The 25,407-nt window shown below is 39.7% G+C and overlaps 1 protein-coding gene across 1 annotated transcript; it reads right to left on the reverse strand.

Moving 5' to 3' along the window:
• Nucleotides 1-29: 29 nt before the first annotated feature.
• On the reverse strand, nucleotides 30-23,019 carry LOC134818174 (mucin-2-like). The gene is made up of 18 exons (XM_063827614.1): nucleotides 23,007-23,019; nucleotides 22,698-22,877; nucleotides 22,351-22,434; nucleotides 18,506-18,669; nucleotides 18,143-18,309; nucleotides 17,188-17,273; nucleotides 16,169-17,030; nucleotides 10,191-16,027; nucleotides 9,855-9,996; nucleotides 9,483-9,615; nucleotides 5,330-5,531; nucleotides 4,968-5,090; nucleotides 4,554-4,762; nucleotides 4,270-4,440; nucleotides 4,006-4,139; nucleotides 954-3,888; nucleotides 647-700; nucleotides 30-464 (listed from the first exon to the last, which is right to left on the reverse strand). Exons 1-18 carry the CDS (start codon nucleotides 23,017-23,019, stop codon nucleotides 318-320), a joined length of 11,643 nt encoding a protein of 3,880 aa, XP_063683684.1. The 3' UTR covers nucleotides 30-317.
• Between the last annotated feature and the right edge of the window lie 2,388 nt (nucleotides 23,020-25,407).

Below are 25,407 nucleotides of genomic sequence, written 5' to 3' on the forward strand. Positions count from 1 at the left end.
AATTAATAATCATACATACTACATACATATTCATTATTAACATTTGCATTTACCTCAGTCCTTATCGACCCTAAGTATTCTGGAACAAAGTAATGATCCACTGCAAAAGAGAACAGTTTGAACCAGAAACGAAAAAAACGGAAAACTTTGGGTCAATAAAGCAGATCATTGTAACAATGAGCAAAATCAACACAACATGTTAAAATCAAGCAGAATTAAATAATCGTCGTAAGGTGTTTAGTTCCTTTTCCGGTTCCCTTTCCGGTTCCTTTTTCAGTTCCTCGCTCGGTACCCATTCTACCACACCTGACAGGTTCCTAATAAACAGATCTGAGGAGTCTTCTCAGTAAACTCTGTCTCATGGTTGGAGGCTCACTAGTGAGGTGGTGAGGACACACATCACAACTGCAGCTCTCTATGTCCTCATACATTGTCAGCTTCAGGCTGCCGTCTTCGCATACCACCTGCAGCGTTATCAATAAATAAAGAAATATTAATAAAAATATCAATAAATTAATTGTCTAAAAATTGCCAAAAATCTGAAATATTAATAATAAAATGATCACATTGTTTAAAGTTGCTTATTCAATAACTTAATAAAAGGTGCTGAACAACTCTTTGTCTGATTCCAGCATTTATTACTAACCTGTACTTCTCGCTTGGTAACAGCTGGGACACAACATCTACAATTACTTTCAAGCTGAAACGGTAAAATAATGTGAAAGTTGAATTATAACATATAAAACATTCAAATTTCCAATCTATAAAAATGGAAGCGTAATTTTGTCAGTTACGCGGTTAATTTTTTAGAAAAACCCCATTCCCTACTTGATATATAGATTTTGATATCAACATTTCAATTGTATTCATTAAAATGCAACCAAGTCGTATAATGGAACTTTATGAAAATAATAATTTCTAAAAACTGCAATAAAACTTTTAAAACAACTTACCACCCCGTTCAATAACCTCGAGGAAGATCTGCAATTTCCGAGACAGGAGGTGACATTTACCATTTCCAAACTTTTACAACCATCAGCCTCGAAGAACTCTTGATCTACAACAGCTTGGCAAGGAATGCACTCTTCTGGAGCTGAACTTGATGTTGAAGTGCTACTGGAAGAAGGAGTGCTGGATGAAGAAGGAGTGGTGGATGAAGTAGATGTTGAAGATGATGGAGTGGTGTTTGAAGTAGATGTTGAAGATGATGGAGTGCTGGTTGAAGTAGATGTTGAAGTGCTACTAGATGATGGAGTGCTGTTTGAAGAAGGAGTGGTAGTTGAAGTTGATGTGGAAGTGCTACTAGAAGATGGAGTGGTGGTGGAAGTAGATGTTGAAGTGCTGGTGGAAGAAGGAGTGGTGTTTGAAGTAGATGTTGAAGATGATGGAGTGCTGGTTGAAATATATGTTGAAGTGCTACTAGATGATGGAGTGATGTTTGAAGAAGGAGTGGTGGTTGAAGTTGATGTTGAAGTGCTACTGGACGACGGAGTGCTGGTGGAAGTAGATGTTGAAGTGATACTGGACGACGGAGTGCTAGTGGAAGTAGATGTTGAAGTGCTACTGGACGACGGAGTGCTGGTGGAAGTAGATGTTGAAGTGCTGGTGGAAGAAGGAGTGGTGGTGGAAGTAGATGTTGAAGATGATGGAGTGGTGTTTGAAGTAGATGCTGAAGATGATGGAGTGCTGGTTGAAGTAGATGTTGAAGTGCTACTAGATGATGGAGTGCTGTTTGAAGAAGGAGTGGTGGTTGAAGTTGATGTTGAAGTGCTACTAGAAGATGGAGTGCTGGTGGAAGTAGATGTTGAAGTGCTGGTGGAAGAAGGAGTGGTGGTGGAAGTAGATGTTGAAGATGATGGAGTGGTGTTTGAAGTAGATGTTGAAGATGATGGAGTGCTGGTTGAAGTAGATGTTGAAGTGCTACTAGATGATGGAGTGCTGTTTGAAGAAGGAGTGGTGGTTGAAGTTGATGTTGAAGATGATGGAGTGGTGTTTGAAGTAGATGTTGAAGATGATGGAGTGCTGGTTGAAGTAGATGTTGAAGTGCTACTGGACGACGGAGTGCTGATGGAAGTAAATGTTGAAGTGCTACTGGACGACGGAGTGCTGGTGGAAGTAGATGTTGAAGTGCTGGTGGAAGAAGGTGTGGTGGTGGAAGTAGATGTTGAAGATGATGGAGTGGTGTTTGAAGTAGATGTTGAAGATGATGGAGTGCTGGTTGAAGTAGATGTTGAAGTGCTACTGGACGACGGAGTGCTGGTGGAAGTAGATGTTGAAGTGCTGGTGGAAGAAGGAGTGGTGGTGGAAGTAGATGTTGAAGATGATGGAGTGGTGTTTGAAGTAGATGTTGAAGATGATGGAGTGCTGGTTGAAGTAGATGTTAAAGTGCTACTAGATGATGGAGTGCTGTTTGAAGAAGGAGTGGTGGTTGAAGTTGATGTTGAAGTGCTACTAGAAGATGGAGTGCTGGTGGAAGTAGATGTTGAAGTGCTGGTGGAAGAAGGAGTGGTGGTGGAAGTAGATGTTGAAGATGATGGAGTGGTGTTTGAAGTAGATGTTGAAGATGATGGAGTGCTGGTTGAAGTAGATGTTGAAGTGCTACTAGATGATGGAGTGTTGTTTGAAGAAGGGGTGGTAGTTGAAGTTGATGTTGAAGTGCTACTAGAAGATGGACTGCTGGTGGAAGTTGATGTTGAAGTGCTACTTGATGATGGAGTGCTGGTGGAACTTGATGTTGAAGTGCTACTTGATGAAGGAGTGCTGGTTGAAGTTGATATTGAAGTGCTACTTGATGAAGGAGTGCTCGTTGAAGTAAATGTTGAAGTGCTACTGGACGACGGAGTGCTGGTTGAAGTTGATGTTGATTGCGTAGGTGTTGGTGTTTGAGTACTTGATGATGAAGTGCTACTGGATGATGGAGTGCTGGTGGAAGTAGATGTTGAAGATGATGGAGTACTGGTCGAAGTAAATGTTGATTGTGTAGGGGTTGGTGTTTGAGTACTTGATGTTGAAGTGCTACTGGATGATGGAGTGCTGGTGGAAGTAGATGTTGAAGTGCTACTGGAAGATGGAGTAGTGCTGGAAGAAGGAGTGATGGTTGAAGTTGATGTTGATTGTGTAGGTGTTGGTGTTTGAGTACTTGATGTTGAAGTGCTACTGGATGATGGAGTGCTGGTTGAAGTAGATGTTGAAGATGATGGAGTACTGGTCGAAGTAAATGTTGATTGTGTAGGGGTTGGTGTTTGAGTACTTGATGTTGAAGTGCTACTGGATGATGGAGTGCTGGTGGAAGTAGATGTTAAAGTGCTACTGGAAGATGGAGTGGTGCTGGAAGAAGGAGTGGTGGTTGAAGTAGATGTTGATTGTGTAGGGGTTGGTGTTTGAGTACTTGATGTCGAAGTGCTACTGGATGAAGGAGTGCTGGTTGAAGTAGATGTTGAAGTGCTACTAGATGATGGAGTGCTGGTGGAACTTGATATTGAAGTGCTACTCGATGAAGGAGTGCTGGTTGAAGTAGATGTTGAAGTGCTACTGGATGATGGAGTGCTGTTCGAAGAAGGAGTGGTGGTTGAAGTTGATGTTGATTGTGTGGGTGTTGGTGTTTGAGTACTTGATGTTGAAGTGTTACTGGATGAAGGAGTGCTGGTTGAAGTAGATGTTGAAGATTTTGAAGATGTAATGATGTGTGTTGTTGAGGTTACAGTTGAAGAGGTAGAAGGTGTAGTAGTAGTGATTGGTTCTTTCTCTTTGACACATATTTGGAGAACTGGTCTCATGTGTTTGTCCTTTGTTTCAGATGCACCGAACAGAGCTACAATTCCGGATGATCTTCCTTTCAAATGGTCATCTTCTGAACCTATCAGCAGTCCATAATTTTCTGAGATCCACCTGAAATTGAGTAATTAACTGAAATGAATGTTATTTAGAATTATTCGATCGGAATTAAATGTTATATTATTTTTCCTTAAGAACAAGAAATTTAAATTCATATTTTCAATATTTTACCCTGAAATGTCTCCTTTGGAAATTTCAACGTATTGTTGTTCATGCTCCGTTTCATCAGTGACAAAGAAATTATTTCCGATTTGTGTCATTTTGTTATCAAGATTCCCTGCCCTTAGCTCATTTGCCCAACCACCCTGAAGTTGAAAGAGTCAATAAGAATTATAGCTTCATACTTATAGGTATGCACATTTTTGCATACATTGGGGATCACAAAAATAAAATGGAAAAAGAATCAGAACCAATACAATAATAGCTGATACTAACATATGCCGAAGGGTCATCCCCCTTCCAGTTTCTTTCAACACGGAAAAGCTGAATGTTCCTGTTGCGCAGATATCTACCCATCATAGTCGCCTCATCTCCCATCCCCAGCTCACTCCCCAGGAAGGAGAGGACTAAGGTACCATTGTCAACTACTTCTGGTTTTCTGTAACCCTGTATCAATAATAATGAAATAAAAATAAAATTCTTTTCCATTTAAACATTACCAACTCAAGATTTTCAGTGTCAATTAATAATTCGTAAAATTAAAATCCTCACAACGGTACCTTCAAGGCAGTTTGGAAATCGAAGCGAATGAGAGATCTGACAGGACCAGTAAGGTTCCCGTGCTTCGAATCTCCAGTAACCCCCACTTTTAGAGTAGGTTCCGTGTTGTGAAGAGTGTCAAAAGACTGGCTTATCAGATACGTGTCTTCAAGCACTGGCACTGTCACCAGAGACCCTTCACTGCACTTCCTCGAACTCTCTGTGATCGCTGTGATATAAGATTCTTAGAATTAGAGGAAAGAATTTCAGCATACATTGTTGCTGATAAAATGAATCGGTTTTATGAATTTTACATGTTGAGAACGGGATATTTGCTTTGTTAATTTACCTAGTAAGCTGGTAACCTTGTAACCTAGCACGTGGGTAACCTGGTAACCTAGCATGTGGGTAACCTGGTAACTTGTCAAACATACCGTAACATATCTGAACTCCACCAAAATGTTCTTCGGAGTCAACATCGTTGGGAGTATTTGAGTACATAGCGCTATCTTTACTGTAGAAACTGTACGGCAAATCATCCTCCACTTCCCGTCCATCTAGTTGAAGGGAATGGCTCTTTAATGAATGCTATTTAATAAAAGGTAGTAAAAATAAAGGCTTTCGTCAAAAGTTAAGGACATAAATTAACTATTGACTATTGTTAAAGTTAGGATATCAATTAACTATTGACACCGCTCTCACCCAAAACAGTGATTTGGACAAAAAGAACGAATTCGAGTAATATCAGATTACAGATATATCAGACAATATACAGAAGCTAAGCTAATAAAAGTACCAATGAAGTATCCGTGATGAGAAGAGGAGTTGTGCAGGATATTATCCAGATCTGACAAGATGTCTATCCTCTGGTATTTAGAGTTGATAACTCTCTTGTCATACCGTACTGTCAACCTACTCCTCATGTCCGTGAAGTCCTGCTCAGTGGGCAGGTTAGTTCCCCAGGGGTTCGTACTGGACACTGTGCTCTCCAACCAGTCCTGTGGGGTGGTTACTGTGGTTACTGTGGTTACTGTGGTTACTGTGGTTACTGTGGTTACTGTGGTTACTGTGGTTACTGTGGTTACTGTGGCTACTGTGGTTACTGTGGTTACTGTGGTTACTGTGGTTACTGTGGTTACTGTGGTTACTGTGGTTACTGTGGTTACTGTGGTTACTGTGGTTACTGTGGGGTGGTTATCGGTCAATTCTTTGCCTAGTAGCTTTTTATTTAGGTTATTAGTTGATTGGGAGGGGGGTGTTTCGGGTATGAACACAGTACGGCAAAATTTCAATATGCTCATCTCGTTCACCTGCAAGCCCAATCACCTCATATCTTGTGCACTTAGTGGGTGGCAGGCTCCGCACCGTGGGATAATTCCTTGTTAATTATTGATTAACCACTGTGTTGTCAGACATTGCCAGAAGTTGTCTAGAATGAAGCGACCTTGTTGAGGTCGCAACGTGAGACAAATTAACCATAAAATGATTTACATTTTAATCTATCAATGGTTCAGCTGAAAGTGGATACGATAATTTTGCAGGTCTTAATTTGTAATACTGGTGCTAACGGGAGCCAGCGACGTGAGACGCGAGGGCGGAGGACATATTACCTGGCTATTATGTTCATAATAAATATACAGACTGAGCGCCGCCCAGTAAAGGACATAATGTTCTTATCAGGTATAACAACACGAGACCGCGTGTCTTGATATTATTTGCCGTTATTTGCCATCATCACAGTATCACATACTTTTGTTTTGGTGAACTTTTTCGCAGCTAATGACAATGCTCTAATGAACTGAACCAGTGAACCATGCCTCAAAAATGATTAGCCCATTTATCAACACTTTCACACCATTCAGAAAATCGCTGATTTAGTCGTAATTTTATTAAAGGTATTCATTTGTTTATCGTAATCAACTAATTCTTTGATATTGATAAAACTGTTTCTCCTCTTGATTAGAGGAGAAACAAATCAAAAGGTTTTTTGGATCGAGGCCATTTCCTTCCGTGTTCATATGCACTTTAGTCGTTTTGTCACTGTGTTATACTGACTACCGTACTATTTTTATTATGATTTTTTACGATTGTTGTAAGCTTATTATAAATATAATGTTGTTTCGTTTTTCGAAATTAAATAAAGGGATTGATTAAAGTTTTTGGCATCCTCCAAGTCAAAATAAATAATTCAAAAGTTAATAAAAGCAATCATACAGAAACATTTGATGGACGAAAAACAGGAAAATGGTAGAAAACAGAAAACTGGTCCAGAACCAGAACGAGAAAATAAACTGGGGAAAGGACCGCTCACTATTGACGAAGCAGTGGACAGGATCTACAACGGTATGAACCTAAAACTGATCCTAGTCTTCCTAACCGCTATTGGAACTGCAACCCAGACCCCTATGCAGATCTACGTAACCATCTTTGCAGGATTCATTCCTTACACCCAGTGGGAATGCCTCTCGAACAAGTGCGCGGCTTTGCTGGCGGACACTACTGATATTACAGGATTCTATAGTCGCAAGACGGTGTGCGACAATAGTCTGGAGGCAGGAACAGACTTCAAGTGGACTAGCGAGAGGACGAGTTTCTCAATAGACTGGGGGCTCTACTGCGATGCTGAGGCTAAGTTCACTACCATTTCCAGCTTCTTCTTTATAGGTGCCACACTGGGGCTTCTCGTGTGTACCGCTGTTTTTGATAGGTTTGGTAGGAGGAACGGAGCAATAGTAGGTAATCTGATCGGAGCTACTGCCACTCTTATTGGGACATGGGCTCCGTCTTTTGAGGTCATGCTTGTCGTCAGGATCTTCCAGGGGGTCGGAATGTTCATTAATCTAACTGGTATCTACGTTTGGTCTCTGGAGTTGACCCCAACTCATCTTCGAACCGTTACTAACGGTTTTATCTTTATGGTTTGGTCTGGGGGCTACATGCTGATAACATTGTTTGGTTACCTGATACCGACCTGGAATTACATTTTCTTAACAGTAGGTATTCTTAACTACATTCTCACCATCCCTCTCCTGATATATCCCATCTCTCCAAGATTTGCTCTGGTAAGAGGAAGAGAGGAGGAGGCTAAACGAATCCTGGAATCCTTCTCTCGGCTGTGCAACAACGAAACATCAATGGCTGATGTGAACTTGACCTACAAAAAGAGAGTTCTAACCTTCTTTGAGCAACTCAAAGATTTCAAGATTTATCCAACCTTACGAAAAGAAACCCTCTTGGGCATGGTGGGTTGGCTAATTGTAGCTGTCCTGTTTTATGGCTTCTCCTTCGGCTGGACACAGATCTCATCTGATCTGTATACAGGTCACCTAGCAGCTTCTATGAGCAAGTTCGCCGGCTACTCCAGCACAATTCCGCTCATTAACTGGCTCGGTAGGAAGAAGGCCCTGTTGAGTATCCTAGCAGTAGGTCTCTTCTCAAACTTCCTGGCCATGCCTGATCTGCAGATCACTAAAGATTGGACGCTGGAGTACGTGGCATGTCTGATTGGTAACTTGACATGCTCTGCAGCGTTCGGAATGATGTACCTTTACTCGAGTGAACTAGCTCCGACTTCCCACAGAGGTATGATCATGTCCCTCAGCTCTGCTTCTGCTAGGGTGGGCAGCTTTACTGGTACCTATGTGGGACTCCTCTACGCTGTTGCTGATCGGCGTGTGCCTCTCGCTGTGTTTGCTGGACTGACTTGTATCTTCATGATATCTGTATTCTTGTTGTCGGATCCTACTGGGAGGAGGATTCCTGAAACTCCTCTAGATGTGGAAATAATGACGGGTAATACGGATTTTGTAGAGGAGTGTGAGGTTGTTAAGAACGAGGCTGCAAATTAATAACATATATATATATACACATACATACATACATATGAACATATACTATTCATTGACATTGCAATTGGGTCAGCTGGTCAGATTACATTAAGGTATAATACCTAGAACTTTGATCAAATATTTTAATCCGAATGATGTTTAACACAATAAACACATAAAGTTTAATGGACCTTTACCGATTGTTGAAATTCGACATCTAGCGTCATCTAGCGTCATCTCACGCTAAATGACACTAGATGATGCTATCTAGCGCTAGATCATGATATTGAAAAGGTGCCAAACAATTGGCGACATTGTCGCTAATTGTCGCTATCTAGCGTCATCTAGCATCATATAGCATCATTAGCGTCATTTCACGCTAGATGTCGAATTTCAACAATGGGTAAAGGTCCAGTTTAATGGCAGCTTAATATTGGCTTGATCGGGTTTTTACTGTACAGACATGAAATCACATTATCAGAATTGTTGTACCTCAAAGAGACTAATCTTTTTTGTAAATTATACTGTTAGATAAGTAGCGTTTTTTACGCGTGCGTAAACGTATTTCCTACAAATTCTCGCATATTACATTTACAGCGTTGCACTTAAAAACCGATCGGACGTATTTCGATATAGCCGGCCACGCTTGGCTGATTAATTGGGAGATTAAGCAAAGTTCATGTCAGTACTTGGACGGATATTCCCGGCGCCGTTTCCTTTTGCAGATATTTTGTGCAAAAATTACAACTAATGTATTTGTGAGCACGTTTTAAAAATGTATTTAGAAAATAAATATGAATTCAAAAAATGTTGCCATACTACACTGTATGTACTTACTTTGCTCAAAAATGGAATAAGTATATTTAGAAGCGATGTTAAAGACGTATTTAAAAGCTAAAAAATTGATCCTGGCACTGCATTTAATTTTAATATAAGAATACCGTATTTGTCATATAACCAATCAATAACTGGTGATTTGGAAGTACCGAAGAATTACCAAAACAGGCTCTTGAATCAGTGGATTTCGTAATGCACCGCCCTTCTAAAGTGCTCTTTATCGACGTAGATTGTGGGGATTCAAATTAATGATGATCCAGTATTTTTGCATTCTCCGCTTTTTACCTTGTTCAAGCCGTAAACATTAAAATCTCGACCAGCAAAAATATCCTCCGACTGTTTTGTGACTCGAAGGTAGATACTCAGGCGATACACGTTTACGTTCTTTACTCCGTGTTCTGCGACTAAACCCCTCAACCTTGGTGGAAATTGGGTTCTTTATCATTGTATCGGATAAGTTCAACTTCATATTCACCAAGTTTCAATGTTCTTGAGCATTAGAAACTTCTAAAAAAATAAATTAGATAGCTTAACGGCATGAGGAATGTTATAACAAATAGAAAAAAATGAAAATTTGGTTTCTAGTTTAATGATCATTATTGCTTTAAAATTTAATGACACAATCGTGTCAGCATCATGTCAGTTACTTTCACTTACCATGAGTAATCGTAGTCCAAAACCAAAGAGTTATCAGGTGGAGCGTGCCTTGAACCAAGATTTAAATACGAGTTGAAGTTATCAGATTTTCCGGTGGATAAAGTTGCATCTTTACTCCATGGTAACCAATATTCTTCTTCTCCTAATGAATTAGAGTCAAAAACTGATAAAAATTGTTGATGATTTCTGATTATTGTCCGCAATTATTACTTACTGTAAGTAAAAACCTTTTACTGACCTTTCTAGGGTTTTTGAGAAGAACTACTATTACACAAACCCAGGTATTTAAGAATGAACTTCATACCTTGGAACTATGTTCTGCAATTTAATACTCACCAACTTCGCACTTGATGGCCGAGTTGATGATTACAGAAGAAGTACTTGAAGTAACAGTGGTACTGGTTGAAGAGGTAGTACTGGTGGAAGAAGGAATTGATTGTGTAGGGGTGGGTGTTTGAGTACTTGATGTTGAAGTGCTACTGGATGATGGAGTGCTGGTTGAAGTAGACATTGAAGTGCTACTAGATGATGGAGTGGTGATGGAAGAAGGAGTGGTGGTTGATGTAGATGTTGAAGATGATGGAGTGCTGGTGGAAGAAGGAGTGGTTGTTGAAGTAGATGTTAATGGTGTAGGGGTTGGTGTTCGAGGACTTGATGTCGAAGTGCTACTGGATGATGGAGTGCTGGTTGAAGAAGATGTTGAAGTGCTGGTTGAAGTAAATGTTGATTGTGTAGGGGTTGGTGTTTGAGTACTTGATGTTGAAGTGCTACTGGATGATGGAGTGCTGGTTGAAGTAGATGTTGAAGTGCTACTGGATGATGGAGTGCTGGTTGAAGTAGATGTTGAAGTGCTACTAGATGATGGAGAGGTGGTTGAAGAAGGAGTGGTGGTTGAAGTAGATGTTGATTGTGTAGGGGTTGGTGTTTGAGTACTTGATGTTGAAGTGCTACTAGATGATGGAGTGCTGGTTGAAGTAGATGTTGAAGATGATGGAGTACTGGTTGAAGTAGATGTTGATTGTGTAGGGGTTGGTGTTTGAGTACTTGATGTTGAAGTGCTACTAGATGATGGAGTGCTGGTTGAAGTAGATGTTGAAGATGATGGAGTACTGGTTGAAGTAGATGTTGATTGTGTAGGGGTTGGTGTTTGAGTACTTGATGTTGAAGTGCTACTGGATGATGGAGTGCTGGTGGAAGTTGATGTTGAAGTGCTACTAGATGATGGAGTGGTGCTGGAAGAAGGAGTGGTGGTTGAAGTAGATGTTGAAGTGCTACTGGATGATGGAGTGCTGGTTGAAGTAGATGTTGATTGTGTACTAGATGATGGAGAGGTGGTTGAAGAAGAAGTGGTGGTTGAAGTAGATGTTGATTGTGTAGGGGTTGGTGTTTGAGTACTTGATGTTGAAGTGCTACTAGATGATGGAGTGCTGGTTGAAGTAGATGTTGAAGATGATGGAGTACTGGTTGAAGTAGATGTTGATTGTGTAGGGGTTGGTGTTTGAGTACTTGATGTTGAAGTGCTACTGGATGATGGAGTGCTGGTTGAAGTAGATGTTGATTGTGTAGGGGTTGGTGTTTGAGTACTTGATGTTGAAGTGCTACTGGATGATGGAGTGCTGGTGGAAGTAGATGTTGAAGTGCTACTAGATGATGGAGTGCTGGTGGAAGAAGATGTTGATTGTGTAGGGGTTGGTGTTTGAGTACTTGATGTTGAAGTGCTACTGGATGAAGGAGTGGTGCTTGAAGTGGATGTTGATTGTGTAGATGTTGGTGTGATATTTGGTGTGGATGTTATGGTAGTTGAAGATGAGCTTGAGGGTGTAGTAGTTGAAGTGGATGAAGATGTTGTGCTGGTCACTGTGCTAGAAGAGCTAGAGGCTGTTGTTGTTGAGGATGATGTTGTGCTTGATGAACTGTAAGGTGTTGTTGTACTGGATGAGCTTGATGTAGTGGTGGTGGAAGTAGATGTTGATTGTGTAGGGGTTGGTGTTTGAGTACTTGATGTCGAAGTACTACTGGATGATGGAGTGCTGGTTGTAGTAGATGTTGAAGTGCTACTAGATGATGGAGTGCTGGTGGAAGAAGGAGTGGTGGTTGAAGTAGATGTTGAAGATGATGGAGTACTTGTTGAAGTAGATGTTGATTGTGTAGGGGTTGGTGTTTGAGTATTTGATGTTGAAGTACTACTGGATGATGTAGTGCTGGTTGAAGTAGATGTTGAAGTGCTACTAGATGATGGATTGGTGCTGGAAGAAGGAGTGGTGGTTGAAGTAGATGTTGAAGATGATGGAGTGCTGGTTGAAGAAGTAGTGGTGGTTGAAGTAGATGTTGATTGTGTAGGGGTTGGTGTTTGAGTACTTGATGTTGATGTGCTACTGGATGATGGAGTGCTGGTTGAAGTAGATGTTGAACTGCTACTAGATGATGGAGTGGTGCTGGAAGAAGGAGTGGTGGTTGAAGTAGATGTTGAAGATGATGGAGTGCTGGTTGAAGTAGATGTTGATTGTGTAGGGGTTGGTGTTTGAGTACTTGATGTTGAAGTGCTACTGGATGAAGGAGTGGTGCTTGAAGTGGATGTTGATTGTGTAGATGTTGGTGTGATATTTGGTGTGGATGTTATGGTAGTTGAAGATGAGCTTGAGGGTGTAGTAGTTGAAGTGGATGAAGATGTTGTGCTGGTCACTGTGCTAGAAGAGCTAGAGGCTGTTGTTGTTGAGGATGATGTTGTGCTTGATGAACTGGAAGGTGTTGTTGTACTGGATGAGCTTGATGGAGTGGTGGTGGAAGTAGATGTTGATTGTGTAGGGGTTGGTGTTTGAGTACTTGATGTCGAAGTACTACTGGATGATGGAGTGCTGGTTGTAGTAGATGTTGAAGTGCTACTAGATGATGGAGTGCTGGTGGAAGAAGGAGTGGTGGTTGAAGTAGATGTTGAAGATGATGGAGTACTTGTTGAAGTAGATGTTGATTGTGTAGGGGTTGGTGTTTGAGTACTTGATGTTGAAGTACTACTAGATGATGGAGTACTGGTTGAAGTAGATGTTGAAGATGATGGAGTACTTGTTGAAGTAAATGTTGATTCTGTAGGGGTTGGTGTTTGAGTACTTGATGTTGAAGTACTACTAGATGATGGAGTGCTGGTTGAAGTAGATGTTGAAGATGATGGAGTACTGGTTGAAGTAGATGTTGATTGTGTAGGGGTTGGTGTTTGAGTACTTGATGTTGAAGTACTACTGGATGATGGAGTGCTTGTTGAAGTAGACGTTGCAGTGCTACTACATGATGGAGTGGTGGTGGAAGAAGGAGTGGTGGTTGAAGTAGATGTTGATTGTGTAGGGGTTGGTGTTCGAGGACTTGATGTCGAAGTACTACTGGATGATGGAGTGCTGGTTGACGTAGATGTTGAACTGCTACTAGATGATGGAGTGGTGCTGGAAGAAGGAGTGCTGGTTGAAGTAGATGTTGAAGTGATGGTTGAAGTAAATGTTGATTGTGTAGGGGTTGGTGTTTGAGTACTTGATGTCGAAGTACTACTGGATGATGGAGTGCTGGTTGACGTAGATGTTGAACTGCTACTAGATGATGGAGTGGTGCTGGAAGAAGGAGTGGTGGTTGAAGTAGATGTTGAAGATGATGGAGTGCTGGTTGAAGTAGATGTTGATTGTGTAGGGGTTGGTGTTTGAGTACTTGATGTTGAAGTGCTACTGGATGAAGCAGTGGTGCTTGAAGTGGATGTTGATTGTGTAGATGTTGGTGTGATATTTGGTGTGGATGTTATGGTAGTTGAAGATGAACTTGAGGGTGTAGTAGTTGAAGTGGATGAAGATGTTGTGCTGGTCACTGTGCTAGAAGAGCTAGAGGTTGTTGTTGTTGAGGATGATGTTGTGCTTGATGAACTGGAAGGTGTTGTTGTACTGGATGAGCTTGATGGAGTGGTGGTGGAAGTATATGTTGATTGTGTAGGGGTTGGTGTTTGAGTACTTGATGTCGAAGTACTACTGGATGATGGAGTGCTGGTTGTAGTAGATGTTGAAGTGCTACTAGATGATGGAGTGCTGGTGGAAGAAGGAGTGGTGGTTGAAGTAGATGTTGAAGATGATGGAGTTGTGGTTGAAGTAGATGTTGATTGTGTAGGGGTTGGTGTTTGAGTACTTGATGTCGAAGTGCTACTGGATGATGGAGTGCTGGTTGAAGTAGATGTTGAAGATGATGGAGTACTGGTTGAAGTAGATGTTGATTGTGTAGGGGTTGGTGTTTGAGTACTTGATGTTGAAGTGCTACTGGATGATGGAGTGCTGGTTGAAGTAGATGTTGAAGATGATGGAGTACTGGTTGAAGTAGATGTTGATTGTGTAGGGGTTGGTGTTTGAGTACTTGATATTGAAGTGCTACTAGATGATGGAGTGGTGCTAGAAGAAGGAGTGGTGGTAGAAGTAGATGTTGAAGGTGATGGAGTGCTGGTTGAAGTAGATGTTGATTGTGTAGGGGTTGGTGTTTGAGTACTTGATGTTGAAGTGCTACTGGATGAAGGAGTGGTGCTTGAAGTAGATGTTAATTGTGTAGATGTTGGTGTGATATTTGGTGTGGATGTTATGGCAGTTGAAGATGAACTTGAGGGTGTAGTAGTTGAAGTGGATGAAGATGTTGTGCTGGTCACTGTGCTAGAAGAGCTAGAGGCTGTTGTTGTTGAGGATGATGTTGTGCTTGATGAACTGGAAGGTGTTGTTGTACTGGATGAGCTTGATGGAGTGGTGGTGGAAGTATATGTTGATTGTGTAGGGGTTGGTGTTTGAGTACTTGATGTCGAAGTACTACTGGATGATGGAGTGCTGGTTGTAGTAAATGTTGAAGTGCTACTAGATGATGGAGTGCTGGTGGAAGAAGGAGTGGTGGTTGAAGTAGATGTTGAAGATGATGGAGTGGTGGTTGAAGTAGATGTTGATTGTGTAGGGGTTGGTGTTTGAGTACTTGATGTCGAAGTGCTACTGGATGATGGTGTGCTGGTTGAAGTAGATGTTGAAGATGATGGAGTACTGGTTGAAGTAGATGTTGATTGTGTAGGGGTTGGTGTTTGAGAACTTGATGTTGAAGTGCTACTGGATGATGGAGTGCTAGTGGAAGTTGATGTTGAAGTGCTACTAGATGATGGAGTGGTGCTAGAAGAGGAAGTGGTGGTTGAAGTAGATGTTGAAGATGATGGAGTGGTGGTTGAAGTAGATGTTGATTGTGTAGGGGTTGGTGTTTGAGTACTTGATGTCGAAGTGCTACTGGATGATGGAGTGCTGGTTGTAGTAGATGTTGAACTGCTACTAGATGATGGAGTGGTGCTGGAAGAAAGAGTGGTGGTTGAAGTAGATGTTGAAGATGATGGAGTGCTGGTTGAAGTAGATGTTGATTGTGTAGGGGTTGGTGTTTGAGTACTTGATGTTGAAGTGCTACTTGATGAAGGAGTGGTGCTTGAAGTAGATGTTGATTGTGTAGATGTTGGTGTGATATTTGGTGTGGATGTTATGGTAGTTGAAGATGAACTTGAGGGTGTAGAAGTTGAAGTGGATGAAGATGTTGTGCTGGTCACTGTGCTAGAAGAGCTAGAGGCTGTTGTTGTTGAGGATGATGTTGGGCTTGATGAACTGGAAGGTGTTGTTGTACTGGATGAGCTTGATGGAGTGGTGGTGGAAGTATATGTTGATTGTGTAGGGGTTGGTGTTTGAGTACTTGATGTCGAAGTACTACTGGATGATGGAGTGCTGGTTGTAGTAGATGTTGAAGTGCTACTAGATGATTGAGTGCTGGTGGAAGAAGGAGTGGTGGTTGAAGTAGATGTTGAAGATGATGGAGTGCTGGTTGAAGTAGATGTCGATTGTGTAGGGGTTGGTGTTTGAGTACTTGATATCGAAGTACTACTGGATGAAGGAGTGGTGCTTGAAGTAGATGTTGAAGATGATGGAGTACTGGTTGAAGTAGATGTTGATTGTGTAGGGGTTGGTGTTTGAGTACTTGATGTTGAAGTGCTACTGGATGATGGAGTGCTGGTGGAAGTTGATGTTGAAGTGCTACTGGATGATGGAGTGGTGCTAGAAGAGGGAGTGGTGGTTGAAGTAGATGTTGAAGATGATGGAGTGCTGGTTGAAGTAGATGTTGATTGTGTAGGGGTTGGTGTTTGAGTACTTGATGTCGAAGTGCTACTGGATGATGGAGTGCTGGTTGACGTAGATGTTGAACTGCTACTAGATGATGGAGTGGTGCTGGAAGAAGGAGTGGTGGTTGAAGTAGATGTTGAAGATGATGGAGTGGTGGTTGAAGTAGATGTTGATTGTGTAGGGGTTGGTGTTTGAGTACTTGATGTTGAAGTGCTACTTGATGAAGGAGTGGTGCTTGAAGTAGATGTTGATTGTGTAGATGTTGGTGTGATATTTGGTGTGGATGTTATGGTAGTTGAAGATGAACTTGAGGGTGTAGTAGTTGAAGTGGATGAAGATGTTGTGCTGGTCAATGTGCTAGAAGAGCTAGAGGCTGTTGTTGTTGAGGATGATGTTGTGCTTGATGAACTGGAAGGTGTTGTTGCACTGGATGAGCTTGATGGTGTTGTTGTTGAGGATGATGTTGTGCTTGATGAACTTGATGGTGTTGTTGTTGAGGATGATGTTGTGCTTGATGAACTGGAAGGTCTTGTTGTGCTAGAAGAGCTAGAGGCTGTTGTTGTTGAGGATGATGTTGTGCTTGATGAAATGGAAGGTGTTGTTGTGCTGGAAGAGCTTGATGGTGTTGTTGTTGAGGATGATGTTGTGCTAAAAGAGCTTGATGGTGTTGTTGTTGAGGATGATGTTGTGCTTGATGAACTGGAAGGTGTTGTTGTGCTGGAAGAGCTTGATGGTGTTGTTGTTGAGGATGATGTTGTGCTAGAAGAGCTTGATGGCGAGGTTGTTGTTGATGAAGTTGTCGAAAAAGAACTGGAGGGAGTCGTTGTGGATGACGATGACGTGCTTGATGAGTGAGATGGGGTATATGAAGGTGTTGTTGTGGTTGATGTTGATGTTGTTGATGATCCACTAGTGCAATATTCAGCTTTTAATTCCAGTTTTCCTCGTTCTTTTTTAGCAATTTTCAAAAGATGTCCAGGAGCATTTTCGTTCATAGCTTTGAGCATCAGTCCATATTTCATAAGGTGGAGGTTATCTGAAAATTAAATTTCAGTCTAAGATATGCTCATGTCTTAATAACTTTCTGATCTCTGTTGGAACATCGTTCAACAATCAACAGGTGAATTCAGTTAGATTAGATAGATTAATGAAATTAAAAATGTCAGTTATATTAAGTAAATTTATTATTTTACCTCCTTTCATCGAGATTGTTTTGATAATTGGCGAGGCAAGATAATCCTGTCGTGTGTAAGAAAACTTTCCTTTTTGACTGGGATACCTACGAATGAATTAAATAATATTAGAATATTTTAAGTAAGTACTCGTTGTATTCGGTAAGATGATACGTTTTAATTAACACTATCTCATAGTGTTTATTGTCGTTACTTTAACAAGGATTTTTGCCATTTACACTTTCAGTTATTGGATACAGCAGCGTTTTTTTAAATTTTTAATAATCAAGACACTTATTTTACTTCGGTGTATTCCAACAGCCACATTGTTACACAAGTGCAACCAGCCAATTACAGGAAGCTGAAGGATTTATTTGGCCATTGACGGTTAAGGTAGTGTGTACCATACCTTCTTCGCCCGAGACTTTGCTGCAATGTGCAGCTCCTCATTTAACCCTCACACCCGATTTCTCGAGTATTCGGCTGAGTAGACCGGGGGGCTGCATAGACCACTCAGGATCCTTAGCTAAACGTCAACGACGCTCACCCCACGACCCTAGGCAGACAGTGGGTTTCGAACTCGCAAACTCACGATTTGCAAAGATGACGTTCTAACCAACGGCGCTACCTGGCCGTTAATTAGATCGATTAATGAATTTTCTTATCGGGTTTATCATTTAAATTTCGGAGATAATACGAATTCTGCTTGCAAGAATGGTTATCTCAAATAGTTTGCAGGCTCCATGATATAGTTTAACGAAGAATTCAAGCTTCAAATCGAGTGCTTTCCTTCGTGTCCAAAGACGACATATTATTATTAATCATACTGGTTAAAAGGTTATAACGTCATTCATGATTAAACCAAACCAAAGAAGTTCCGATCACCAATGGTATAACTCTCACGGTTTGCGTGTAAAAGTAGGTGTATCGTGTAAAAGTAGGTGTATAGAATATAGATGTTAGTAAAATGGATAACCTGTCCAGTTTAAGATCATCTCCCATAGGCTTAGCCCAGGGGTTGTCCTCGTTAACATTAGTGGGATCCCACTCTCTCCGAACGATGAACGCACTGACCACTCTCCCGATCATCTGTTCGTCTCTGTAGTCCGCTATCTCAGACCTTTTGGTCCCTACTATTGGCACCTGACGAATTTGTATTTTAGTTAACTGGTTATCGATTAGAATAGTTAGTTTTTATTTTTATTGCTAGCACAATCTTTGTTTTACGCTTTGAGGCAAATGAAATAAGGCTTACTTTGGTGCGTTAATATCCTAGCTGAATTTGAGTATTGGAAAAATTAAGAAAGTGAAAGGGGACCTGGATGCAAATGGAGTTTACAGTCTCTAGCGGAACATTCTCCAGATCGAACCGAATAAGAGAACGGAACCTATCATTGAAGCCTTCTGTTTTACCAATGTATAGGTAATTCTCACTACTGTGATCCTCTATTGCGTTAGTGTAGTAGGTAGAGTGCTTGATCGGCAGATCCACGATTCTCTCTCCTGATATTTGAGTTGCAAATTGATTGAAATGAAATTGAAGTTTGGTAATCGTTTTTCGCTCTTATGAGTGGGTCGATCATATATTTTGATGATAGTTGGTGACGAAGTGAGAGTATCCACTATCCACTCAGTGTTTCAAAAAAAATTAGTTGTCGACGTTTCGGCAACATGCCTTTGTCAAATTTGACTAAACACTGAGTGGAGACTTTCACTTCCTCACTAACTATCATCAAAAGAAACTGAAGTTTAATAATATTATTTACAAAACTATCTAACTACTATCTGACAAAACAGAACGGGTTTGAATTTGTCATTAAAATGAAGCAGCGATGAGATTTAGCCAAATATGTGCAACTTGCATGATATCGCTGTATGGAAAATAATGTGCATTGTGCAACTTTCATAAAATAACTTTTAAAATATAAAGCTTTTATAATAAGTGCGAGGTATCACACGGTCGCAAGCTATTAAAATATAAGGTGCATTTGTTTCATAAAGATTGAAGATAAGTCGACCTACACTGTACCGCAGCACAGCATTTGTTAAGATTGCGTACACTGTACCGCAGCACAGAATTTGCATTTGTTAAAATCGCGTACACTGTACCGCAGCACAGCATTTGTTAAGATTGCGTACACTGTACCGCAGCACAGAATTTGCATTTGTTAAGATCGCGTACACTGTACCGCAGGACAGCATTTGTTAAGATCGCGTACACTGTACCGCAGCACAGCATTTGTTAAGATCAGTACGTACAGTAGGGGTTTCAAATACCTCAAATTAGCCACCGTCATAGTGTGATTATCCTTTTTAGGGTTACTGTTAGAGTCGAAAATTGGGATCAATTGTTTCGGTTTATACCAGGTAAAGCCTAGCGATTTTAATTTATGCTTATGTAAACCTTAAGGCTTCATAAGCTAAACGGTTGGGAGTTTGTAAGATATAATTACTCATAAGTAGTGACAAATAGCCGGTAACGTACGCTAAACGGTTGGGAGTTTGTAAGATATTACTCATAAGTAGTATGTGACAAATAGCCGGTAACGTACGGAGTTTATAACCTCCAGGCCATTCAGCTCAACCACAACGCGTGATCTTGAAAATGCAAGGAGATAATCTGTTCAGCAGTTTTACATCATAAACGCTGGATTTGTTTGTCTGGTGCGTGCAGTGCAGAGTATTACCTTTTTAAGACTTATACGCCTTACCTCCTTTATTTTGTGTTTAAAATTGGTCCCACTAAATCACTTGCCAAGGATGTTTAATTTTGTTACAAAAAGACATCAATCAATGTACTTTTCGATGCAGGTTGCGAAATACTCCCATGATATAAGGTTACAAAATTTCTCCCAGATCCTACTATACGATTGTTGTTGTTGTTGAAATGTAAGAAAACATTTTTAAATCCATGGTATGCTACGGAGTGAACGGACGCAGATGATTATTTCCAGATTCTAGTGTAGGTAGTTTTATCAATTTCAATACTTTCAACACTATATTACTACTATATAGCAATGAAAAAGAAAGAATTACCGGGCTTTATAAAGCCGTACTCAAACATTGCTGTGATTTCTCTGCTATTGTAGCGCTTATTATCAATATTTCGGCTGACAATAAATATGTTGAAACCAACAAAAGAACACTCCGGAGAGACAGGGAGCATTATAAATAAATCATTATGAGACATGAATAATGCATGAATAATGCAAGATTGGTTTTACATATTGCCCTGCATTCTAATAGTCAGTCATAGGAAAATGAACTAATTTATTATTGCTTCGTTCTTCTTTGTACGGTAATTTAAGCTTTTGAGTGTTTGTAGCCATATATTTGTCTCCAATCCATTGTCAACACCATTAGATATGATTTTCTTTAAAATTTCCAGATAAGACGGGTACTGACAATATGTGCAAATTTGATTTACAAATATTTTCTTGTCTTTGCAGTGATGTAATTCAAATTTTGCACATAAGCATTCTATTTGTCCAACCTTGCACAGATTATTATAGTAATAGTATAGTAGCGCGCCATGGATTATAAAATATTTTCTTGTGTTTCGACGGATATCTCAAATTTGACACTTTTAAATTCAACCAAACTCGCATATATTGTTTGTCGTAGTTTGAAAAAATTGTATAGCAGAATTTTGCGACAATCGACTGCGTTCCATAAAATTCGCTAATCTTCTTGTCATGTTTGAAGTAATCATATCTCAAATCTCGAAAGTGACGTATATTAAATTTTGAGATACCACGATTCATTTATAATTATAGCACTGAATACATATTTACTGATATTCTGGAGTCCCGTCATCTTTCAGTTAAGTTTAATATCAGTTTATTTTAGTTATTAAACTTTACTACATAACTTTAATATGAACATAGCAAGCGCTAACATTGTTGTTGTTGTGCAATATCTAAACACTGACCGTGTGGGCACGAACAGTGCTCATGGTGATCTGGCGTTGTCACGTGCGGCGTGGTCGTCGTGGCAACCGGCGTAGTCGTCGTAGGGGTTGTCGTCGAGACGATACCTGAATATTTTGAAATTTAATATTTTCTGGAGAGAAGTAGTTGATGTTAATAATGGTTATATTAATGCTTATCAAACAAAGTTACAACGAATTCTTTATGTAGTGCATCCTGGGTTTGGACAGGATATGCCCGTTTAAAATATTTCCATCACGTTACATTACATAATTCTCAATAAATGCTATAGATTTGTAGTGTTGTTATTAGTTTTAAAATAAAACACTTATTATCAGTTATACTTTAATATAACTGTCTTTGCAAGCAGTCAGCGTATTTAAAGTTAATAATTCACGACGATAATATCAGTTCTAATAACTTCAGCCATGAGCACTTATTAGCTTTGCTGTCTCGCAACGATTTTGATTTGCTGTGAGCATTAAAGACAATCACTGCATAGTAACCAGTTGTCATAGTAGCAGCTATCTTAGCAACAGTGTAAGACTAAATTGTGACTTAAAGGGGCCGGGGGTCTTCATCAAAATTCTCTCGAAATTGACTTTATAGTTGCTTCTGATAGAAAGGAGTGATATCTATCAGCTGTTTTTGATTCTATAGAAAAATATTGTTCTTAATCGGAGTTACTAGTTATCGCCGGTCAAAGGTCAGCGCTTACCTGGAAAAATCGTCAAAAAACGAGGTCCAAGTTTTTCAAAATCGAATAAAATACTTTCTAAGGCCTATTTCATAATTTTGGCCTGACAATTTCTTTTAAATGGTTCTTAAAACATATTTTAAAAGTTTCAGGGTGATTGCTCGAAAACAGTTGGAGAAGACAGATTTTTAGACTCGATTTTCAGGACGCGCGATTGAAATCGCTCGCGCGATTAATACAATTACACATATTCATAAGCGCTGATTTAAAAAAACGGCCCCCTCAAAATCTAAATGTCACGTTTTATTACATGCATCTCACTCTGGACTTGTTTTTATTTAAAGTTTGGCCAGCACCTTTCTTTCACCGTGTTCGAAGTTTGGTCCATTTTGATTAGAAATGTTTCTAAAAACGATTTGACTTTTATTAAAGCTTTAGCCACATAATCATATTCATATGCAATGTATTTGGCATTAGCGCAAATACAAAGTTACCGCAGAAATAACCCTCTTCTATTTCAAATTATCTTAAATCATTTGTCGATCGACTAAAACTCACTAGTTGGTGTAATAGATGGTGTTAGAGTTACAGGTGTCCGTGTGATAGAGGTGATGAAGGAACTAGTGGTGGATGGCATCGTGGCTGGGAGAAAAGAAGGGTTAAAATTATACTGTTATCAGAATCTTAAATGGACAAAAAATTCATTTTCTTTGATATTTATTAGATCTCAATTCTCAGCAATTACTCAGACTAATTAATTTAATTTGGGTGGTTAGTTTATATTTTATTCGTTGAAAGTTTTAAGGATTGTTAAGTGAATATCTGGTGTGCTTATGCCCCCTTTTTATTATTTATAGAGAATGGAACAGGAGGCAGTAACTAGAAGTTTCCAAGTTTGAACTAACTTGTGTGTTCCTTTTCACAGCTTTCCTCGCATTTGTCTCCGTTGAGGAAGAGGTGGTCAGGACACCGACACTGTTCCACGCATCTGTCGCTAGGCAACATGCACGTGCTGTCAGCACACGTGTTGTCAGGACACACTGGACCACAGGGATCATACACAAAGGGTGGTTTACAGCACAGCTCTGAGATAATGTAGTTTTAGAAACCTAACAAACCTGGTTTTAGCACGATTTTGGATACACCGTATTAAGCTTCCTTCAAATAATAATCGAACGTATTAGTAAAACAGTACCAAGTATACCACTTCCAACTATGGTCTGACATGCCACCATTTGTGAGTCCGTGAACTAAGTTTGTGGGTCTGATGTCTTTTTTCCGTTCGAAACGATAAAAATGTTTTATAGGGGCACCCCAAATCAGAGTTTTATTTGGGATGGGAGGCGGGAAAGGTGGAATTTGTAAATTAAAATTGTGATAAAATTGATAATTTACCAAAGGTTCAAGAAACCGATAAAAAACGATTTTTTATTTTATAAGTTCGCAGTAAACCACTTAGCATTTGTATCGTTTTTAGCTTGTTATCAGCAGTCGTTATCTGCAAGTGTTACACACCACGCTAACCTGATGAATTTCTCTGTGGACTTACTACACACAGTGGAAAAGGATATGCAATCGGAGATTGGAAAGCTCATGAAAGCCGTGAATGTCTCGTCCTTCTCTGATATCAACCAGGGTGTTCTACAAAAACTGCTTAAGGGTCCGCTTGTAAATTTCCTTAGCAGCATAGTAAATTTAATGGACAGCAATATGAAGCTATGCAGGTCTGCAGCCAGCAAGATAGATCAGATGAAAACAGAACAGATAGACATGCAAAAGCAGCTGATAAACAGACAGCAGAATCAGATCGAATCGGTGCAGAAAACTGTAAAGAATGAAATGAAAAGTTGGGCAGATGTCGTCAAGAAGAACAGCGTCCAAAACAATCAGCTGACAACAAAAACTGCGAAAGAAGCCGTGCGATCAGTGAATAAAGAAGAAGAAAGATCGAGAAACTTGATTATCTACGGTTTGAAGGAGACGGAAGAAGGGGAGTGGGAGGACGTATTAGATATGGACCCTCTCCCGGACTCTTTCAAGTCAGTTTTTGCTGAGGCCGGCTGTCATTTTCCTGACACGGATGAGATATGCAGGATTGGGAAGAAAGTTCCTGAGAAAACGCGACCAGTCAAAGTTCAGTTACAAAGCTCTAGCGATGTGGACATTATACTAAGGAATGCACACAAACTTAAAACAAATGATGATTTTAAGTCAGTTTATCTTGCACCGGATAGGACAAGGGAGCAGAGAATACTACACAGTGGACTTGTCAAACAGATGAAAGAACTAATAAAGCAGGACAATAGCAAGCGTTATTTTATCAGAGACAATAAAGTTAATTGTGTTAGTGAGAGCTAGAGCCTTATCTACAAGTACACTGACTTGTTATCAGAATTTATGAACTTTAATATGTTATGTTCACTTTCGTTATCTACGTGGTGATACAGTGTAGTTTTTACATAGTATGTATTTTAATTTAGTGTAAGTAGTGGCCGTTGTATTCTGTAAACCGTTTTTTAACGAGTTTTTTTTACGATGCAGTATTTTGTGAGGAGATTTAGGCAGCATGAACTGTGGCTCATATTTTATTATTTAAGCTGCTCTACGAGCACACACGCTAGCTAGTTGGTTTGTAGATAGTTAACAGTATTAGTTACTTAGTTAGTTAGTGTAAATTAGTATCAGTCAGGATCTGTTAGCACACAGAACTGTTAGTTTTCGCGAAGCAGGTCTGACTTTCATATATATTCTTATAGTAGACTTCATCATATAAATTTATTTTGAACTTAGTAACAATTTCAGGGAATAAATAGAAATTTAAGATTTCATTTCTATTTTAATATTCACGTATATTAAATACAATTATATTGTTATGTATCATATGATTTTGTAAACATTGGCCGGTGAACCAAAAACCGGTCCCCAAACAAACATAAAATGAAATCGTTTTTTATCGTTTTTTTTTCAAAAAGTGGTTAAGAACGTTTGTTATTCCGTCCAAGAAATAAACACTGTTAGTAGAAATAAAAACTGTCAGAGTTAACTAAGTAGCTTACCACACTCTTTAGTTGTAGATCTCCAATCAATGTTGACTCCATTGTCGCTACACTCCTTCGCAAATGTCGCTATTGCCTGTACACATAATTGATAATACACATAATAAACAATTGTTTGCATTTTATTGAATTTGATTTTACTATTGTTTTGACCAGAATTTACCACGTACAATGATCAAAGCTCCGCTTAGATCCGCTTAATAAAACTATTAAAAAACATAATAAACCAACAATTTGATCACGAAATGTTTTCTATTCTTTGTAATTGTAAATATGACTTACGTCACAAAGGCATGTACAGTCGCCTCCAAGGTCGCACCCACAAACGTCATAGTAACAGTTGTCATAGTAACGTTCGACATCTACAACACTGTGACACTCCTGTTGGATAAATATTTATTAAATAATAAAGCAATCACCTCGAGAGAATAAATAATACATCAGTCCTGAACCCTGAATAGAGTCTAAATAGAAACTGGTTTATTGAATAAGCAATGTAAAAAGTTTACCTTGACATAAATAAATCAATGATAGCTAGCAAGTAGAACTATAAATCACC

This window comes from Bolinopsis microptera, chromosome 7 (genome assembly GCF_026151205.1).
Source record: "Bolinopsis microptera isolate Bmic1 chromosome 7, MBARI_Bmic_1.0, whole genome shotgun sequence".
Taxonomy (NCBI): Eukaryota; Metazoa; Ctenophora; class Tentaculata; order Lobata; family Bolinopsidae; genus Bolinopsis; species Bolinopsis microptera.